The 21,955-nt window shown below is 44.1% G+C and overlaps 1 protein-coding gene across 1 annotated transcript; it reads left to right on the top strand.

The window, feature by feature from the left end:
- The first annotated feature begins 5,310 nt into the window (after positions 1–5,310).
- thoc1 (THO complex 1) lies at positions 5,311–21,751 on the top strand. Its single transcript, XM_026150800.1, has 21 exons — positions 5,311–5,418; positions 5,638–5,711; positions 5,854–5,914; positions 6,020–6,089; positions 6,658–6,776; positions 6,870–6,918; positions 7,003–7,098; positions 7,253–7,335; positions 7,409–7,482; positions 7,591–7,699; positions 7,801–7,935; positions 9,304–9,404; positions 9,512–9,578; positions 18,302–18,352; positions 18,476–18,546; positions 18,690–18,785; positions 18,955–19,020; positions 19,109–19,192; positions 19,355–19,502; positions 19,610–19,694; positions 21,349–21,751. The coding sequence occupies exons 1-21, from the start codon at positions 5,371–5,373 to the stop codon at positions 21,624–21,626; spliced, it is 1,965 nt and encodes a 654-aa protein (XP_026006585.1). The 5' UTR covers positions 5,311–5,370; the 3' UTR covers positions 21,627–21,751.
- The last annotated feature ends 204 nt before the right edge of the window (positions 21,752–21,955 follow it).

Genomic DNA, 21,955 nt, shown 5'->3' with positions numbered 1-21,955 from the left:
CATCCCCTCGTTTCTTGCTCCGTGTTGGATGATCATTAACAAAGTGTCCCTGTCCCAAATAATTTTACAATGCCATGCGAAGTGGTAAAGCACTTGGCAGGTGAAAGCCATGATGGAAAATCACTACCATGATGATTACAAGACAACATACTTAATGCAGCATAATGCATGATTTCAATAAACTCAAATGCTGGCGTCACAAGCGAAGGGGAAATAGCTACACAAGCTGCATAGACTGCAAAAGTAATTGTATTTCATTAGATTTAAATGCAAATACCAGAACAATCAGATAAAAAATATTTATCTGTATTCAGTATGTGGTCGATGGCCTTCCTCACTATAAATAGTAGTTAATACTATTCTTCTACATAATGTATACGAGAGCAACCACATTCATTTTTCGTGAAGCTTGTATCGTGCATCAGTGGAAAACTCCCTTGATGGGTTTGTCTCCTTTGTATGACATGATGGCACTTCTTCACATTTTTCTTTTTTATGGTCAAATCGCAGAGGCTAGTCACATGACCACAGCTAGTCAAAAATCTCCTTCCTTTGTGTGCTTAACCTCGGGGGTCAGAGCATTGTGTTTAGCCTCTTGTTTTGAAGTTTGTCCCCAAAAACACAGACAAAGCTCTTTTTGTTGCCCCTCAGGCATTTCTGTCTGAAAGTGTTCTGCAAATTATTTGGCTCCCATGTTGCCCCGATTATTCTTGGCATTGGCGAGCATTCAGCAGACCTCTAATTATATTTATCTAGACAAAATAAACAACAGAGACAGAATGTCTGACCTGGTTTAAACTGATTTCAGAGTGCAAAATGAATATTCAGCCCAAAAGCACCCAGAGAAAACCATCATTTTATAAAATTCCTTCAAACAATTTCAATGTGATGCCCTTCACTTGCAATACAGACATGAAATATGCAATTTGAGTGCTCAAGTAGAGTAGAAAAACACTATATAAGAACTGGTCCATTACTATTACCAATAAATGTAAAAGTGTTTATAGGTTATTAGTTTAGTCTGAGTGTGTCTTTTAAAGTAACTTTCACAAAGATCAGGAAACATTTAGAAACCTACAAATTCAAGTGTTCACAAGCTTTCTTGTCACTAACTAAGTGCTGGTCAGTTTGTGAAGCTTGTAGATTAGGTTGCCGGATTCTAATCTTCAAGCGAAGAATTTCTTACCAGTGCTTTCTGCTTTTTTGGCAAACATTCAAAAAAAAAAACACAGCTGTGTCAGAAAGTGGGTGTTGCTGTGAGAGGGAGTGGAAAGGGGTTGCAGTTAGATATCTGGGGAACTGTGCACAGAAGCCTGTGTGAGAAACAAGGTGCCAATGAAAACTGCAGAGGAGCACACTTCTCACTTCCCCTTTTCATGACCAGTACGACAACGCAGTGATTAAAATGATCCCTCAGCTCTTTCTACGTGACACTGCTGGCCTACATTTTCACAGCTTTTTAGTGTTTTTTCCAAACATCAGCACAACAATCGTAGAACCAGTTAACAGACATCATAACAACAGGGTTTTGTCGAAGCGAGTGGCTGGTCCCGCATCTACAGAACTCCATAAGTTTAGAGTCTTTGGCGTGTAAATAGGCATGTAAGACGAGAGATCAACACAGGACACAGTGTTCATGCAACTTGAAATGAACGAAATGAAGGCAGAAGAAATTCACCAAACGCTCGCTGAATGCCCAAGGTGCAGGGGCTTGCTATAACTCTAAAACAGGGGTGGCTATTAATATTGCCCACCCCTGCTCTATTATATCATCTTTTATTGCACAAACACATTACATTAGATACACATGCATTAACCGGATGCTTATTTTTCTTTATGATATATGTAAATACAGAATAAAATCTGTCTTGTATTTTACGCCACAAAGTAATACTTAAAGCAGCTTCAATCTATGAATAAAACAATGACAGACTGGATCATTAATGACTGACATAACAGCTCACTGTTCTGTGTGACCTTTTGAACAGTAGATCATATCAACGCATTCAAGTCCCGCAGCCCAGTAGTTGCAATGTCAATTGTATGGCCACAACACACGGAAATGTTCCTTCACAAAGACACACATGCACAAAACACATCAGCATGACTGCAGTGACCTCCGTTAGGTACTCATTAACACTGAATGCCAAACCTGAACACACTGGCCTGTCCCTGACCTGAACTCTAACTACGCAGGACGTCTACAATAGAATTTTAATTTCAGTACCACCTCTATGCTTCAGGTATAGAAATTAGGGTAAAAAAACACTAAAGGGACTTTGACCAGGAGAGAGTGAATGTCAAACATATAGGCTAAGAGCACACACATATACACATGCACCTTATGGTCCGTGTATGCAAATGGAAACTGATCTTTTAAAGGGTCCAATTTAGAAATTTAAATGGATTTACAAAGTTTAAAAACTTCATTGAAGTTTTTATTATTTTATTATTTTATTTTATTATTATTTTATTATTTTCATGCACATATAAAAGTATAAAGCATGTTTGTTGTTCTTGACAAATTTATTTGAGTCATACGGAGAAAAATAATATTGTACTTTAGACCTCAAATCTCTTCATCTGATGGTTTTATGCATTTCTAGACTCACTGTGATCTGTAATGGACATGCAATAAGACATACTGTTGAATCTGAACTTATTTTATTTTATCCAACCGCTTCAACATGTTTTCTAAATAGATGGTCTAACAAATTGGAACTTTTGCTTACTTGAATTAAAGGCGCGTTGTTATGCAATTGTTTTACTGCTCTGGCCCATTTGAGATCAAATTGCCTTGACACCCCCCTGCTTTTAACTGCAACGTGGGACTAAATGGCATGAAACACTGCCACCTTCTGGACTAACTTGGGTTAACCCACATGGCTATACTGAGGGCAATCTGTGACACAAAGATTAAACACATACACCAAAAAAATGTCTTTCTATTCCAGATTCTGAGGAATCACAAAAAGTGGTTTCCACTAATCTCCATGGCATATGCACTCTTCAGATATAGTTTTCAAATAATGTTGTGCATTGGAAAAGTTGAACTCACCATCCTGCTTTTTTCCTAAACTAATACTAATGTAGACTTATTTAGACTCTTTTGTAAAGGGGCTTTGGGTTTCTTGAAAGGCAGTGTATAAATCTAAGCTATTATTTTTAATGTCTGCATACACAGTCTGAAAGTGGAGAGAATAACTGAACGTTGTTCAGTCACAGTGGGTACGGTCAGAGGTTTTGTTTGTACCATACTTGCACCCAACAATGCTACAGCAAGGCTCATGTGTTCATTAGGGTTTGCAGTGGATTTGCAAAACCCTTCAGTTCGAGCCAAAAAGATGACACATTTTCATCAGTGCAACAGCTTTTTTCATGGCTTCTTAAAGCAAAAGGGGTGCCCAGGTCGCCCAACAATCCACCAGCTGCCTAATACCACACAGAAGGACATGCACCCAGAGATGTTTCTGCATTGTGCCTAGGGCTGCCACAAACGATTATTTGGATAGTCGACTAGTCACCGATTATTTTTGCGATTAGTCGACTAATCAGATCATCATCCATTGGACGTAAAACGTACAGCTTATTGCACCAGCAGCATCTGCTCTAATATAACTATCATTAGCTTACAGCTTTAAGTGTTTAAGGTCTGTGCTAACTAAAAATAAAGACAAGATGATAGTTTATTAAATTTTAATGAAATTTGCAGATTGTTTCGGTGAAGTTTAATAAACTCCTTGCTATCTAAAATATAACAGGACACCAGAGTATATTCTCGAGCATCTCACACTTCTGATAATCAGCTGTCTGCTTGATGTTTATTTAGCTGTGTAAAAACTATAACTTTAATCTCAGCCAAACCGATTTACTCAGGAACAAATAAAATACTAAAAAAAAGCCAAACAATAACATTGTTAAGTTATCTAAGTGACTTATATATCATGTTTAACCTGAGTAGCGGGTTTGAAAACAATTTGCCAGGAGTCCGGTGTTCTCACGGCTCTAGTGACCTAGCCCCCGGCTAGCTATCGAGCTAGTAGGTAACAGATGTCTCCGAAAACGTCGGAGCGCTTTTGAAAATATGTGGTGTCCTGATAAACTGAGCAGATATTTGAGGTTTACACAGCTACATTCTCGCCTGAAAATATGTTAAACGTTTATTTTGTGACCCAGAAAGAATAATAAGAGTAATATTAAAACTAACTAGCTGCCGCCATTGTTGGAAACTGAGCTGGGCTGCGCTATGAATTCTGGGACACAGCTTCTTCTTCTTCGGGGTTTAACGGCAGCTGGCATCCTTGTACATGCAGTGCTGCCATCTTCTGTTTCAGTCCGTTATTACACTCTTAAATCCTGCTACTTATTCCTGCGTCTTTTGGGATCTTACAAAGCTTCAAACGACGCGTCGACTATTAAATTAGTCGTCGACGATTTTGATAGTCGACGTAATCGTGACTAGTCGACTAATCGTGGCAGCCCTAATTGTGCCACTTTTAGTAGGAATCTAGTCTGAGCAAAAGGACGAAAAGGTTTTCGTCCTTTTGCTCAGACTAGATTCATGAAGAAACAGATAAAGTGTATATTACAAGGTAAATTTTCTATTTCATCTGGAATTTTGCATTCAGCAAGAAATATTAAATTATTTCTTTCATACATTTTGGTTTTGATATGACATTTAAGAAAGTCACATATCTCCCCATCACATCTTCATGCCCACTTTAGCATATGTGCATGAAATTCAATAGCTAGTCTTTCATGGTTACTAGGCCTTTTTGTAGTGGCCAGTACTGACACATATTGCCTTTGCTTTCAAGCATGTAGAGGGTAAACCACCTTGTATGTTTTCAGTTTTCTTCATAGCACAGAAAAGTTCATATAAATGTGAAAAAAAATAATCGAAAATGTAGAAAAAAGATCAAATCAGAGGAGACAAATAAATGAAAGTTTGAAAGGAGAAAAGGGAAAGGCCAGAGGAGAACTTTTTACATACTCAGTGTATGCATGAGATTCATGTGAACAGCCTATGTTATCTTCATCTGGTTATGTTCTCCAAAGGCTCCTGGACCTCCATTATTTCTTAAGTCCTTGTTATGACTCTCATGCACACTAAAAAGTGTTAGTTTACCAACTAGGCAAATATGATGTACTGACTGTGAGGAAAATATTTTAAAATTACACCATTACCATAATAATTTGCATGATACGACTGCAATTGTTTTTAATGGTGGAAAGTGCGCTGGAGACATAAATTTTTACATGGCACCTTGACTGTAATTAATTTTAAATCCTGCACCGCTCTCGACCTTTTCCCACGCTCAAAGAAACCGGAACAACTTTATCGGCACTTCCGGTTTCCAAAAAGAGACGATGTCGCCGTCTTCATTTAATTTTGTCGACGCTAAAGACAAATTTACGGTAAGAAAACACAGAACCTCAGCAACTTATAAATATATGTGCAGTCATATATTTTAGATTACAGTTGAAATCCTAGCCTGGGTTTGTTAATGTAGCATGTCGCATGTTGTTACTATAGCAGGTAACAGATGAAGCTAAGCTAACGCAGATGCTGACCAACGATGTCGTTTGTTTCATAAATGTTTCTTCTTCGTCTTCTTCTTCTTCACACAATCTCAGGCGTCTGCCGTCCAGGCTTTGACTGGAAAAAGCATCAAACCTTTGATCAGTATTTTTAACCAGATCCCCGGCAAGTAAGTGAAGTTGTTAGTTCTTGCTAACTTATTGTAATGTAATTACTTATTGTATTGTAATCATTTCTGTTGGCTATTATAACCTATAATAATGGAGGAAGGGATGCAACCTTACTGATCGCTTGTTTTTCTCATGTTACAGTGAGGCGGAAAAGAAGACAACCCTCGATCAGGCTCTGAGGGGAGTTCTTGGTGATCTGATTGTAAGAAATGCTTTTTGTTTGTTTGTTTCTAGTACGCGTTTGTTCGCTTTTAAAAAAGTGAAATTACCCTCAAAATCCTCAAACGATATCTTCAAATGTTTCCAGGTTGAGCAGAAGGCGAGGTGTGATGACTACCTAGCTCTCATTTACCTGAGCATTGATGGCGTTACAGAAGGTATGTTACTCATCTAGGGGTCTCATAAGTAGATCCAGGTGATACACTGATTTTTAGGATTTAAAAAAACTGAATAGCTTATTCCTTTTGTGCCAGGGAACAAAACCTGTACCATAAATAAAAACAAAAACACTTTTGGATTAGTCTTTTAGCTCTTTAGTTCTTTATCTTTGAACATTCAGCCAGTGCAAAAATCTGTGACACAGCATATGAACATCAGCCACTGCCTTGTGAATGCCAAGTTATTTCCCATTAGTCTCATAGCATACATCACTCAAAATGAGCACATAGTAGCATGTGGCTGATATATGTATACCATACTTTTATAGCCAAAGAAAATCCTTTTTGGACATATATGTGTGAGAAATCCCTATTGCACATCTACTGAGGCGATTTGGCAGGTCTGTTATGCTGTGGGGGGTGTTTACAGATATGCTTCTGATCCACTTGCCCCTTTTTATTTATGAAAAGCATGCATTTTGTAAGCAGACTGCTCGGGTAATCTTCTGTAAGTCTTAGAGACAATGTGTCATGTATGAAGAAACTTAAGACTTGTGTTCCACTGCAGGTATCTGTTCTGCTACGACCCCTTTCGTCCTGCTGGGAGACGTGCTGGACTGTCTTCCTTTGGACCTGTGTGACAAAATCTTCTCTTTTGTCGAAGAGAACGTCTCCACCTGGAAATCGGTAAATAAATTCCAGCTGTTGAGTAAAGCCCCCGACAAATTTGCCCTGCGTTGATCACATGTTTACCAAAGCTGTGCTCTATTTTTCTCACAGAACTCCTTTTACACTGCAGGGAAGAATTATTTATTGAGGATGTGCAATGGTAAAGAGCTTATCTCATCATTCTGTGACATATGAAGCTTTTTATCTTTAAAATGCAGAGCAGTGTATTTTCCTGTCTGTGTAGATCTCTTAAGGAGGCTGTCCAAATCACAGAACACAGTTTTCTGCGGGCGAATCCAGCTCTTTCTGGCACGTCTCTTCCCTCTGTCTGAAAAATCAGGTAAGAACAGCAGTATTTTATCATTATAAATAAATAAACCAACACAAGCCTTTTGAAGATGAGGAGGTTTGCAATCATTCATGGCACTCTGTCAACCGCATTCACAGCTTCTCTGATCGAGTGATTGTTCTTTTTTATTTTGTTTGCTTTCCAGGCCTAAATCTCCAGAGCCAGTTTAATCTAGACAATATAACAGTGTTCAACAAAAATGAACAAGAAAGCACTCTCGGCCAGAAGGTAAAGATCTGATTCTGAGCACTTTAGAAGTAATCAAAAACTGTGAATGTTAAATGTGTTACTGTGTTTATAGCACACAGAAGAAAAGGAGGATGGTATGGAAGTGGAGGAAGGAGAAATGGGGGAGGATGATGGCCCTGCACCGAGGTAAGTTAAAGGCTTTCTCAAGAATAAATCACAAGGTTTGTTTCTTTTGTTTATTTGTTGAAGTAAACATTTTGATCGGCCCTTTATCTGGTTTAATTGTTATTGCAGCTCCATTCCAATCGACTACAACCTGTACAGAAAGTTCTGGACACTGCAGGACTACTTCAGAAATCCAGTGCAGTGTTACGATAAATTCTCATGGATGACATTCCTTAAGGTAATGCACCTTACCGCAGATGCCTTTCCTCCTCATTTTTAAGATGGCAAGTATCCAAGTAGATGATTAAAAGTCAACGATCACTCTTTTGTCCTACGCAGTTCTCAGATGAGACTCTAGCAGTATTCAAAAGCTATAAGCTGGATGACATGCAGGCCTCTAAGAGGAAGCTGGAAGAGCTGAGAGCATCAAGTGGAGAACATGTTTACTTTGCCAAGTTCCTCACAAGTGAGAAGGTGAGAAGACTTCATTTTAAATTTCCATGCTACACTTAGTTTGTAAACCTCAAAGTTCTGGACCAAAACAGAGCACTGGGTAGGAGGAGGAAAACGGTAACGGCTGCCAGCTGTTTGCCTCTAAACAAAACTATCATCAAATATTAACACATGTTGATAAGGTTTTGTTGCCTTTGGAGTTCTACAGTGAGTTATTGTAAGTTTGAGTAACATTAGTCATATCTTCACTTGTCAAACACACGTAGGATAAAACATAGACACAAACAAATGTTGAAATGGCTAACAACTAGGGCTGCCACGATTAGTCGACTAGTCACGATTACGTCGACTATCAAAATCGTCGACGACTGATTTAATAGTCGACGCGTCATTTGAAGCTTTGTAAGATCCCAAAAGCAGGAATAAGTAGCAGGATTTAAGAGTGTAATAACGGACTGAAACAGAAGATGGCAGCACTGCATGTACAAGGATGCCAGCTGCCGTTAAACCCCGAAGAAGAAGAAACTGTGTCCCAGAATTCATAGCGCGGCCCAGCGCAGTTGTCAACAATGGCGGCAGCTAGTTAGTTTTAATATTACTCTTATTATTCTTTCTGGGTCACAAAATAAACGTTTAACATATTTTCAGGCGAGAATGTAGCTGTGTAAACCTCAAATATCTGCTCAGTTTATCAAGACACCACATATTTTCAAAAGCGCTCCGACGTTTTCGGAGGCGTCTGTTACCCACTAGCTCGATAGCTAGCCGGGGGCCATGAGAGCACCGGACTCCCGGCAGATCGTTTTCAAACCCACCGCCCTACTCAGGTTAAATATATACAAGTCACTTAGATAACTTAAAAATGTTATTGTTTGGCTTTTTTCAGTATTTTATTTGTTCCTGAGTAAATTGGCTGAGTTTATTAAACTCCACCGAAACAATCTGCACATTTAATTAGAATTCAATTAACTATCATCTTGTCTTTATTTTTAGTTAGCACAGACCTTAAACACTTAAAGCTGTAAGCTAATGATAGTTATATAAGAGCAGATGCTGCTGGTGCAGTAAGCTGTACTTTTACGTTCAATGGATGATGATCTGATTAGTCGACTAATCGCAAAAATAATCGGTGACTAGTCGACTATCAAAATAATCGTTTGTGGCAGCCCTACTAACAACGTGTGGCGCTCTGACAACGTTTGTTCCCTCACTGCTGCACTGCAGGCTCCATATCCATGGCATTTACTGCTTGTTTTGCTCATGCTGTGTCATTTGCTTTACATTTCTGAGTTTGCTGTATTTATCTACATGTCGCTGATCTCCATTAAATATTTGTAAAGATCGGAGTTGCACATTACCTCACTTTGTTTCTTTCGTCTTTATCTCCAGCTGATGGACTTGCAGCTCAGCGACAGCAACTTCAGGCGGCACATACTGCTGCAGTACCTCATCCTCTTCCAGTACCTGAAGGGTCAGGTCAAGTTCAAAAGGTGAGCAGTGTCTCAGTGCTGACCTCGTAAATAAACTTTGTCTGATAAAGTATTGGTTATTCTGAAGTCTTATTTGTATTGTTTTTAATATTTTTCTCCTCCTGCAGTTCCAGCTGTGTTCTGAATGATGACCAGGCTGCGTGGATTGAAGAGACAACTAAACTGGTCTATCAGGTGAGTCCTAAGTTATGCTGACACACACAAATGTAAATCTATAAGAAATAAAATGGCCAAACTCTCTATAGAATGAATTTTAATTTTAGTGGAGAAAAAAAAGGTCACCCAACAAACCACCCTGAGGTTTGTGCAACAGTATGCTATATAGGTACCAAAATGTCACAGTATTAACTGGTTGCAACAGGTGGCTGCTCCTCATTGAGCCTGGTTCTCCTGGAGGTTTCTTCCTGTTAAAAGGGAGTTTTTCCTTCCCGCTGTCATCAAGCACTCGCTTATATCAGCTCGTCTGATTGTTCGGAGTTTTCTCTGAATTATTGTTGGGTCTTTACAAAGTAAAGCACCTTCAGGTGATTGTTGTTGTTATTTGGCGCTATTGAATTAAACTGAATTAAATTATTCATGTTGTAAGTTTAGGAGAAAACAAGCAAATTATTCCCAGTTTTCATTTTTATTTTAACAAATATCAAGTTCATTTTCAGATAAGTATTGAATCAAACAAACAAATAACCCTGTGTGTGTCTATGTTCATGTGTGGGCTTGTCTGTATGTGCAGTTGTGTTTATGTGTCTGACACTGGTACTAATCTGTGTGGAGCTTCATGAATCAGAGGTGGATAGCACATTTAAGTGTAAGTGTGTGTGTGTGTGTGTGTGTGTGTGTGTGTGTGTGTGTGTGTGTGTGTGTGTGTGTGTGTGTGTGTGTGTGTGTTAATTTGAATACCTCCCAGATTGTTTGTTGTATGTTGTTTATATATTCTTGGGATTATAGCTCAGTTTGTGAGCTAAAATCCCTGTGTGGGACAGGCAAAAGAGACACAGCACGTTCATTTCACAACTGACATTTAGTTTTGTTTTGTTTTGTTTTTTATCACAGCGGGTAGAACAAAAACAAAGGGAGTTTGCACTCAAGCATGAAAGGTGACAGCCGAGTCCACCCAGTTTTGCCTGCAAGCATGTGATCCCAGATATTGTAAACATTAGCCACATTGTTTTGGGGGCATTGTCATTCAGAAATGAAACCAACACACTGGGTCTTCAGTTTGCTCTTGCAGCCAGCAGCAGAACATTTGGCATGATTTCCTCATATCTGACTTGTTTTCATTCTTGAGAGGAAATGACTCTGGGAAACTGCAGCTGTTCATTTGGAATTTAAAGTGTTGCCCCTGTGTTCATTCCCAAATGCATTTTTTTTTCTACTATTGGGTCCGCTGTCTGCAACAAACCATTTCAGCTTCCTGTAGGCTGGCCTCTTTTTAAGCCAGTTTTCTTGTTTTTATCCCTCTCTGCCTTGATTAGACTTAATTTTCCTTTTTGATAAAGTTTGTAGTTGGGGGCTGGATCAGGTGACCCTGAATCCTCTTTAAGTTATGCGGAAATAGGCTTAGGCTTCCCATGATGCACTGTTTCTTTTTCACTTACCTAGTGCTATATAAGCACCTCTGTGTTTATACACTACTCTGCATTTCCACAGTGTGTTTTGTCCTGTCTTCATTCCCCCACCCCTAAAGAGTGGCAGCCTGGTTCTGCTGGAGGTTTCTTCCTGTTAAAAAGGAGTTTTTTCTTCCCACTGTTGCCAAGTACTTGCTCATACAGTTGGTGATTGTTGAGGTTTTCTGTGGTATTGTCGGCTCAGTGTCTTACAATATAAAGCACCTTGAGGCAACTGTTGTCATTTGGCCCCACTGAAGCCTTGAGCTTTTTGCTCGCAAGAATTACTGGTGTGAAGTTAGTATTTAAACTTTGGCCACGTTTAATACGCATGCACCACTGTTACAATATATGTATATACCGTATTTCCCGGACTACAAAGCGCACCTGAATATTAGCCGCACAAGCTAAAATCAGGGGAAAATCCTGTTCCCTTTCAGTCGATTCACTCGGTACAACACATAAGTATGGGATATCACGCCCTCGCGTGTCCTGGCTGAAGAAACCTTTATTCACGCCTTTACGGCAGATGACGTGTGATGACACGCGCAAGGCCCCGCCCGCACATATAGCCGCTGCCATCACCGTCATCCCTCAGTTCTTACGCTCTTCACCTCGCTGAGAACACCTCTGCTGAGTTGGGCTAGCTAGCTACTGCTAGTTAGCTCCGTTGTCTGCCAACTTGAACCTAGCTTAACTGCCCCTGTTGGTGTTAGCCTCCACCGCCCAGCTGGTGCGTAGGCTGCCCGCGGAGCGCTATTTTCAAGTTTTTCTTGTGCAGCGTTTCGCTTTGCGTTTTGGGAATGGACTCCAAACCGAAGCGAGCAAAGCAGAAATCTTCTGTTCGCCCCTGTCCTCAGGGATGTGGTTTCTCTTTGCACGACAGCGACCAGCACGATGCCTGCCCTGTCTGCCTGGGGATCGTCCACGCTAGGAGAGCGTTGACGGAGCCCGAAGCTTGTGCGTTTTGTCGCCAGCTCCGACGCTCGACCCTGGAAAGACGGGTGACGTTTGTGGAAAGAGTGCTGGGACGCTCGGCTGTCGCACGGCATGACCCTCTTCTTTCCGAGTCTGGAGCCCCGGCTTCGTCCGAGTCCGACGACGAAAATTTTCAGGTCGATGTCCCCGCGATTAGCTGGGCTGACCACATGGAATACGTTGACGGGTTAGCCGATGACGGACCGGAACCATGCAGGAGCGCTGACGGGCTTCAGCCTGGGTTGAAGCCCGCCAGCGCTCCCCAGGAAGACGATGACGTGCTGGACATCGGCCTGGACATCCATGGTTTGTCGGAGGATGAGCAGGAGAGCTCATTGTCGACCCAATATGCCGCCGCTGCTGCGCCGGTCGGCCACGATGACACCTCTCTTTTCTCCCTGTTTCGCCGTGCCGCTGAGAAGCTGCAGGTGGACTGGCCCTCTCCTCCACCAGCTCGGAAGCCGTCGCGGTTTGCGGGTTTTTTCCTTCCACCGGAGCCCGCAACGGCCAAAAACTGCCTCCCCATGTTCCCAGACTTTCTCTGCGAGCTAACAGCGTCATGGGACAAACCTCTGTCTACCCGCGTCACTGTGCCCGGCTATGGACAGTACATGGAATTGGACGGCGCCGAGGGAGCTGGTTTAGCTAACCCACCCCCTATGGAGCCGTCTCTGGCTGCTTATCTGGCCCCGTCCCATAACCATGGTGTCGGTGGCCCCGCAACTCTGCCGTCCAAGCACTGCAGATTCTCGGCCTCGCAGCTGGAGAAGATTTATCGGGCTCAGGCCGGCACCGCTCGAGCCATGAGCTCCGTCACCATGCTCCAGACGTACCAAGCAATGTGCCTGGCGGAGCTTGGATCGCTGGTTCCGGAGGACAGCCCGCTGTCACCTCTTCTTAACGAGGTTAGAGTCACCACGGATTACATCCTCCGTGCGTCTCGCTGTGCAGCGCTCTCCCTGGGCAGAGGGATGGCTTCGACAGTGGTGGCGCAGAGGCACCTGTGGCTGACCCTCTCCGACGTCCCTGATAGAGACAGAGCTGTGTATCTGGACGCACCAGTGTCTGCGGCTGGGTTATTCGGACATTCACTTGAAGCCATTCAGGCTAGATTCGATCTGAGGAAGAAGCAGACGGAAGCTCTGCGCGACATCATCCCCAGACGCCAGCCCCAGCCCAAGCCCACTGCTAGCTCTCACAGGCCCGCCGCTCCTCTGACAGCTGGCAAGAGACCGGCGCCCACTGCTGGAGTGGGAGGGCCGCCGGCGAGAGCACGTACTCCGGCCCGAGCTCCACGCCAGTCGGCCTGGGGCAAAGGCCCTCCCCCGGGCCCCCGACGGGACCCGACGCCCAGGAGGAAGAAGCCTCAGCCCTCCTAGCTGTGATTGCGAGTGGGGAAGGGATCCGGCAGCAGGGAGACGCTGCTCTTACCCCTCTGTTGCCGCACAAGAGGTGCCGCTTAAGTTCTGTTCAGGTTGTCAGCCCCAGAAGGCGCTGCACTTCCCTATCGCGGTCTCCCAAGCACATAACCCCTGCACACGGTTCAGATGTGTTGAATGTTCAAGCGACCACATCGAGTGTTCCCGCTGTTTTTCATTGTTATGCCCCGGAAAAGGTGCACCCAACAAAATGTATAAATGTACATGTTCCCATGTTGCAATCAATAAAGAGTGTTGTTTACTCTCAAACAATCTCAAATGCTCAACCTGCAGGCGAAATGAGCCAGGTCAGGCAGGGGATGCAGTCCCCTGCAGACACACTGGGGGGCGACGGCGCCCCGCCGTCAGTGCTGCAGGCCAGCCGGCTGGCTGCTCACTTCCCTCAGTGGCGCGCTTGCGCCCCCTCTCCGTGGGTGCTGCAAACCGTTGCCATGGGTTACCGGTTGCAGTTCCGGGTCAAGCCGCCTCGTTTCCAAAGAGTCGTGAACACGATTGTCAACCCCGAGGCAGCCTTGGTACTCAGAGAGGAAATACAGGCGCTATTACAGAAGAGAGCAATACGGGTGGTCCCCGCTTCGGAGACGGACAAAGGTTGGTACAGCCGTTATTTTGTCATTCCGAAGAAAGGGGGAGGGCTTCGTCCCATCCTCGACCTGCGAGTCTTGAACACGTACCTGCGAACGTACAGGTTCAGGATGCTAACACTCAGACAGCTCCTGAGTGCAGTCGGCCCGGGAGATTGGTTTGCGACAATCGATCTAACAGATGCTTATTTTCATGTCGCTATACACCCGAAACACAGGCAGTTTCTGAGGTTTGCATTCGAGGGCGTAGCCTACGAATACCTAGTGCTGCCGTTCGGGCTGTCGCTCGCTCCCCGCACCTTTACGAAATGTGCCAAGGCAGCGCTAGCGCCCCTCAGGAAGAGGGGCATCCGCATCTTGGCCTACCTGGACGACTGGGCTCTCGTGGCTTGCTCCAGAGAACAGGCGGAGACGCAGCTGTCGCGGGTTCTGTCACACATTCAGACACTGGGGTTCTCTGTGAACTTTCAGAAGAGCTCGCTAATCCCAGGTCAACAGATCGCTTTTCTCGGTCTGGAAATATGCTCTCTTTCCAGCCGCGCACGGTTGTCAGAGCACAGAGTGGCCGCGTTTCATCGCTGCCTCGCTCAATTTCAGCTGGGACGCAGACTGCGTTTCCAGACGATATTGCGCTTGTTGGGCATGATGGCATCTATGATCGCCGTAGTGCCGCTTGGGCTGTTGAAAATGAGAGCGTTTCAACGCTGGACTCTCTCTCACCGTTTGTGTGCTTCGCGTCACCTCCGGAGGAGGCTGCCGGTGACTGCGTCTTGCATGCTAGCTCTCCGTCCTTGGAGGGAGCCCGGGCTACTGCACCAGGGCTCTCGGATTGGGAGGGTGTTGTTTCGCAAGGTGGTGTCCACAGATGCTTCCCTAAGTGGGTGGGGAGCGCTGTGCGAGGGTGCGTCAGTGAGAGGGATCTGGTCCGCGGCTCAGCGCCAGCTGCACATCAACCACTTAGAGCTGTTAGCAGTGTTCTTAGCTCTAAAGCGTTTCCGTCCAGTCCTGCAGGGCCAGCATGTCTTAGTCAGGACGGACAATTCAACAGTGGTGTCTTATATAAACAGGCAGGGAGGAACACGCTCTCTTCCCCTGTTGCAGCTGTCTCGCTCTCTGCTGTTATGGTGCAGTGTTCATTTTCTGACTCTAAGAGCCACCCATGTCCCGGGCCACCTGAACCTGGGGCCGGACCTTCTCTCCAGGGGGGGTCCTCTGGTGAGAGAATGGAGGTTACACCCTTCAATAGTGGCTCAGATTTGGGATCTATTTGGCGAGGCGCAAATAGATCTTTTTGCTTCCAGGGTGAATGCTCACTGCCCCCTGTACTTCTCCATAATCGACCACGATGCACCCTTGGGCTTGGACGCGCTAGCGCACCAATGGCCAGACGTGCTCCTGTATGCATTTCCCCCAGTGGAAATGATATCTCCAATTCTGGAGAGGGTGCGTCGGCATTCCCTCTCTCTGATCCTGGTGGCCCCTTGGTGGCCCGCGAAGTCGTGGTATGCAGAAATAATCAGCCTGCTTGCAGCAAGTCCTTGGCAGCTTCCTCTCCGCAGGGATCTCCTCTCTCAGGCGGGGGGGGAAGTGTTTCATCCGCGCCCGGATCTGTGGCACCTTCATGCTTACCTGCTGAGAGGTTAAACTTGGTTGCTAAGGGTCTGCCACCTAGTGTGGTAGCGACGATTCAGAGCGCCAGGGCCTCGTCTACTAGGGGCTTGTACGCTTACAAATGGCGAGCCTTCGAGCGATGGTGCCAGGACCGCCACACTCTCCCATTTCAGTGCTCTATTGTGGATGTTTTAACATTCCTGCAGGAGCTGTTGGATAAAGGCCTTTCGTTTTCGACGATCAAGGTTTATTTAGCGGCTATATCTGCTTGTCATATCGGTTTTGACGGGGTGACACCAGGTGCGCATCCCCTCGCCGTGCGTTTTCTGAAAGGGGTTCGCCGGCTGAGGCCCGTGCTTAAGTCCAGTGTCCCGGCTTGGGACTTGTCTTTGGTGCTGGAGGCCCTTTGTGGCCCTCCGTTTGAACCCGTTGAGTCGGTAGATATGAAACTTCTTTCGTATAAGACCGCATTACTTCTCGCTTTGGCCTCGGCGAAGCGAGTGGGGGACCTTCATGCGCTGTCTGTGCATCCTGCCTGCACACAGTTTTCTCCTGATGGCCGCAAGGTCGTATTGCGTCCGAATGCCGCCTATCTTCCCAAGGTCATGCCTGCATCTTATAGTTCAATGGAGTTTGAGTTGCTGAGCTTTTGCTCCCCTCCTTTTGAATCTGAGGAGCAGAGGAGGGTGCATTCTCTTTGTCCGGTGCGTGCGCTACGCACCTACATTGAGCGCACTCGGGATGTGCGTTTGTGTGACCAGTTGTTTGTCTGCTTCGCTAATCCGAATAGGGGTAGAGCTCTGTCCAGACAGAGGCTGTCCCACTGGATTGTAGAAGCTATCTCGCTGGCATACAGCACCGGAGGTTTTGCGTTGCCCCACGGGGTGGGAGCTCATTCCACCAGGGGGATGGCGACCTCATGGGCTCTTTTTAGAGGGGTGCCTGTGGCTGATATTTGTGCAGCGGCTAATTGGGCGTCGCCGCACACTTTTGTGCGGTTTTATCGGTTGGACGTTACAGCCCCTTCGGTGGCTCATGCTGTCCTTTCTGCTGGGTCTACCACTCACTAAGGATGTGGTGGTCCCGTTCCGGTTCGGTGGCTGCTCTGCGGGGCGTGTATATAGGTCCCATACTTATGTGTTGTACCGAGTGAATCGACTGAAAGGGAACGATTAGTTATGTCTATAACTTCTGTTCCCTGAAGGAGAGGAACGAGGTACAACACAGGGTGGCCCCACTGAGCAGTTGGCTCGGTGAAGAGCGGCTATCGAACTGAGGGATGACGGTGATGGCAGCGGCTATATGTGCGGGCGGGGCCTTGCGCGTGTCATCACACGTCATCTGCCGTAAAGGCGTGAATAAAGGTTTCTTCAGCCAGGACACGCGAGGGCGTGATATCCCATACTTATGTGTTGTACCTCGTTCCTCTCCTTCAGGGAACAGAAGTTATAGACATAACTAATCGTTTTGTACATACATTAGCCGCACCTGACTAAAAGCCGCAGGTGTTTCAATGTTGACTCATCATATGTAAGAGAATATGCACAAAGGGAATTGTCAGGAAAGAGACGGCTGTTTGGGGACACACCCCTTTTATTAATATTTTGAAAAACAAGTTCTGGGTACATATTTACATAACTTTTTAGGGTATGTGTACAAGTAGTGGTAATTACAAGTACGAAACATGTACTGTGCTTCATAAATGAGTAACAAATGTAGTACATAACAATAACCTACAGCACACCAGAAAAATAGATTCGGCCTACCTTTTAGGCTCAGGTGCAGTGACACGGCTTTAACAAGAAGAAAAGTCAGTCATTCACCACCATCTTTCTCTTCTTCCTGCGCACTAAAACCACCAAAGTCCTCTTCTCCAGTGTCGGATACAAACAGGCTCAGGGTGGCTTCGTCATCCACTCTCAGCTCCTTTCCTTCGTTGTCACTTTCAAAACCAAAGAAATCCTCGTTGTCAGTGTCAGAGTCAAACACCCTCAGAAGGGCCGTGGCGGTGTCCTCCTCTCCATCATGCAGCAGTCCAGCCCTTCGAAATCCGTTGGTGATCATGGATGTTTTCACACTTTTTCACGCTGTCATATTCCACCGGTGGAGTTGGGCATAACTTGCTTTTCGCAGGTTTATCGCCGCTAGTCATCCACGCCTCCCGCTGAACGCGTAACGCTACTTTGAAGTTTGTTTTTCGCGCTACTTGTACGGCACTATGTTTCCTGGCGGATGGACATGTGACCAACATACCACTCTTGAACCCCGATACTGTGTGTCTGATCACATGCCCTTCCTCCAGGCAACGTAGCGCCGTACAACAGCGGAACAAACAAAACAAATCGTCTTACGATATCACAAAAATCATGGATAATCCATAGAAAAGCCGCACCTGACTAAAAGCCGCAGGGTTCAAAGCTTGTGCAAAAAGTAGCGGCTTATAGCCCGACAATTACGGTATATGAAAACACTAGGGAAACCCTAATAGGTTCAATCCAAGTGGATGTCACAACAAGCTGTAAATCCTAATTTTCTGTTCTGTGAAGGAAAAAAACAGAAATGGTCCTTTCTCATATTTTGTGCTCACCTACCTACTATGTAAAAAACAAAAAAAAACAAAACGGTGGTGAATCACGACTTTCTGTTATAAATCCCCTTTAATCTGTGCTCTGCTCTTGCAGCTGCTGAGGGAGATTCCTCCTGATGGGGACAAGTTTGCTGCCATGGTTGAGGTAAGCCATGCTTTGGGAATACCAGTATGATTAAATGAAGCTTTTGTTTACGCGCTCACAGCTTGTCAAGTCTTTTGTTCTCTATACACTGGTCCCACTATAAATGTTCATTATCTCTGACAGCACATCCTTAACACAGAGGAGAACTGGAATGCCTGGAAAAACGAAGGATGTCCGAGCTTTGTGAAAGAGAGGTACAGCAGTGTAATGTTTTGAAGTAGCCGTTCCAGATAATCATTTTATTTGATTTAGGGTTTAGTCAGTTTTTACAGCAGCATGGAATGCTGGATAGCATGCCAAAATAACAGGTGGTCCCACTTGTTTGCCTCTTTAACAGAACAGTAGATGACAAGCCCAAAAGACTCACAAGGAAAAGACAAGCTCCAGAAGACTTCCTTGGAAAAGGGCCAGACCGGAAGATTTTTATGGGAAAGTATGTGCTTGAATCTGGGGGTGGGATGGTGGAGTGGTGTGAAGTGTGGTTTGGTTTTTTCGTTGGTCTTAGATTTCTCTCTGTATTGGTGTCCATCCTGCTGAAGTATTGTTGGAAATTTAGTGAAACTGTAAATTTTGGTCATTCAAGCTCTTCTCTTGTTTGCTAGTGATGAGTTGACCCGGCTGTGGAACCTCAATCATGACAACATGGAGGCCTGCAAGTCAGACAGCAGGTTAGAAAAGTCCTGAAATGAGTTCACGTTCGGCTTTTTGTATATACACCCTACATTTGTTATTTTACAACTGCGGCCTTTCTTTCAGAGAGTTCATGCCGTCATTGGATGAATTCTTCGCAGAAGCTATTGAACAGGCCGACCCAGCCAACATGGTCGAGGAGGAGTACAAGTAAGATGGCTTTTACAAAACCTTTCTTAACCATGGAGGGGGAAAATCCACTATTCCATCTCCTACCTGAGACTTATTTTTAATTGTATTTCTTTTATTTACTTTCCATATATTTACTATTTTCCTGATGTCTTTTATGTCTAATCCTGTAACTTCTTGTAGGGTTGTGCGAAATGCAAACTATGGCTGGCGGGCTTTGAGACTGCTGTCCAGGAGAAGTCCACACTTCTTTCAGCCAACAAACCAGAAGTTTAAGAGCCTGGCAGACTACCTCGACAGCATGGTCAGCAAGTTGGCCAAAGAGCTACCAGTAAGGATTTTATTTTATTAAAAAAAAGCAAAAACAAACTGAGTTTCCATAAGTCCATGAACCCATCCTTTTTCTTTCTTTCTTTTTTTTTTTCTCCGTTCATGAAGAAGGACATCCCATCTGAAGAAATAAAGACAGGAGAAGAGGATGACGATGATAATGGAGACAATCTGCTCAAAGACAGCAATGACAGTAAGTCATCACATGTTCTGTATTTCACTCTAGATGTTTCTGACTTCACATATGTTTGTGTGTGTCAGCACTTAGACAAGGAAACTATTATTATTATTAGATCATCCAAACGAAGGACCAGTGAGCTTATGTCATGGTGAAGTTCACAAGAATCACTACTCCTCCTATTATTTAGAATTTAATCAGACTTACAGTTAAAGATCAACTAATGTGTCTTCAGCTGTGCTTAAGGTCAAGGTCACCTTTGTTGTTACACAGGTGCAGGAATCACTACACCTTGATTGTCATGATTATAAATTGAGTGTTTGTGTGTATTTAGACACAAATTCTGTCATTGGGTTAATAAAGTTTTAGGTTACATTGGGTTCCCATGAAGAATGATATCACCCAGCATGAGGTTTCTCGATGTTGGTAAATTTTTGCACGCACAAAATGAACGAGAAAGAATCACTTTGGCACACATGTTGCAAACCAGTAGTGTGATGTTAGGAGGTGATGATCAGGATCTTAGTGATCATGATCATGGAGGAAATAGTCCTATTGGTTGGGGACTTCCTGTCACCATTATCAGTGACATGGCCAATGCTATCACATGATTTCATGCTTTTTATTTCATTTCTTTTATTTATTGACCGTGTTGTCATAAATCTCCTGACAATTTCACCTGGTGGAGAATGGTTTTAATTTGCCCCGGATGTGACTGTTTGACTTCTCAGTAGATTTTAATTCTCATTATTTCTCATTCTCGAGCAACTACACGCTTCATATGTTACGCTAACCTGTGGTCGATTGTTGGATTTCAGTGAGGTCAGTGTTCTAAATCAAACAATCAAGATGTGATTGAAGCAGAAGACAAAAATATTCCATCCACTGTAGTTAATGGAGTGAATAGAGGCTCAGATGTAACTGGAGCGGCCCGTTCCCTGGAAGCTGATCACTGAAAGCCTTAATGTAAGAGCCAAAGATTTTTCAATGCAAGTGAAAGAAGCCATCATTAGGATGAAGAGGCAAAATAAATTGTAGCAATTAGTGATGCCTGTTTGAGATCCAGGTATTAAAAACAGTAAATTTAAAATTGTTAGTTTGTCTGATTTAATTTTGAGCCTCGGAGAAAGGGAAGGAGCAAATGGGGGATCATTCATAAAAATAGCTGTTAAACCTCTTGAATTGTAGCTGAAACTCTACTTCAATCACATTTTGATTGACTTTAAACCCACTGTGGTTTCTTTAGAGAGTGAAATTACAAAAATTGTGTCATTGTCCAAGTATCTATGGACATGACTGTACCAGAAAGAGCAGGTGTTACTGATTTAACTTGTACTACTATATGAAAGTGATATCAATGAGCTAAAATAGAAAATACTGGACTGAAACAGAATTTGCTTCTGTACCTTTCCCCTTAATAACATTGCATATTCAATTTAACTATCAGTATGTTTGCTTTCCCTCTTTCATACGCTTAATTTAAGATGATGAAAGCATGACCCTCAGTTCCAACTTCACACATATTTCCATCTTAATGTCTTTAACCCAACTTGACCTCTGTATTTTACAAGCTCCCACTTCCCACAATGAATTGAGTTTATTGTGTTAGCGCAGTTCCAAGCCTGGAGCAGAGAGCTATTTATGTCCTTCCTATTCCATTTTCTTCAAGGTCCGAGCATTCAGAGCAAACTTGTGACGAACCAGCAGATGGATGACGTAGCAGCCAAACTGGGCGCTCAGTGGAAGAACCTCGCTTCTCATTTTGAGATGAAGGCGGCAGAGTTGCGAGAAATCGAAACGGACAGCGAAGACGTCGACATGCAGGCCAAACTGCTGCTGGTGGCCTGGCAGGACAGAGAGGGAACACAAGCTACTGTGGAGAACCTGGTCGCAGCTCTGAACGCCACAGGTTTCTCCCAGATTGCAGACGGCCTCAGTGAGGCTTAAAATCTGTATTTCCATAACATTGTTCCACTTTTTTCATACAAAAATGTTGAAAACTAGTTTTTATATGTCAGATATTGGTTTTCCCCACTGTAGAGATTTCAATAAATGTTTTCGCCTTGTAAAAAGTTTGGTAGCACGTTTGTTTTGATACACAACAATCTCATTTTGGTGTAACACTTTATTTTCACCACCTATGAAACGAGTTCAGTCAATTAAGTTATTACAGAGAGTTGACGTTCAGGCCTTACAGACTGTGGCAGGGCGATCGGGAAAGCTGCACGGAGAAACATGGTCAAGCACAGCATTTTTTTTCTTTTTGTAAAGGTATA

This window comes from Astatotilapia calliptera, chromosome 18, assembly GCF_900246225.1.
Source record: "Astatotilapia calliptera chromosome 18, fAstCal1.2, whole genome shotgun sequence".
Lineage (NCBI taxonomy): Eukaryota > Metazoa > Chordata > Actinopteri > Cichliformes > Cichlidae > Astatotilapia > Astatotilapia calliptera.
This window is presented reverse-complemented; position numbering and strand designations above follow the sequence as displayed.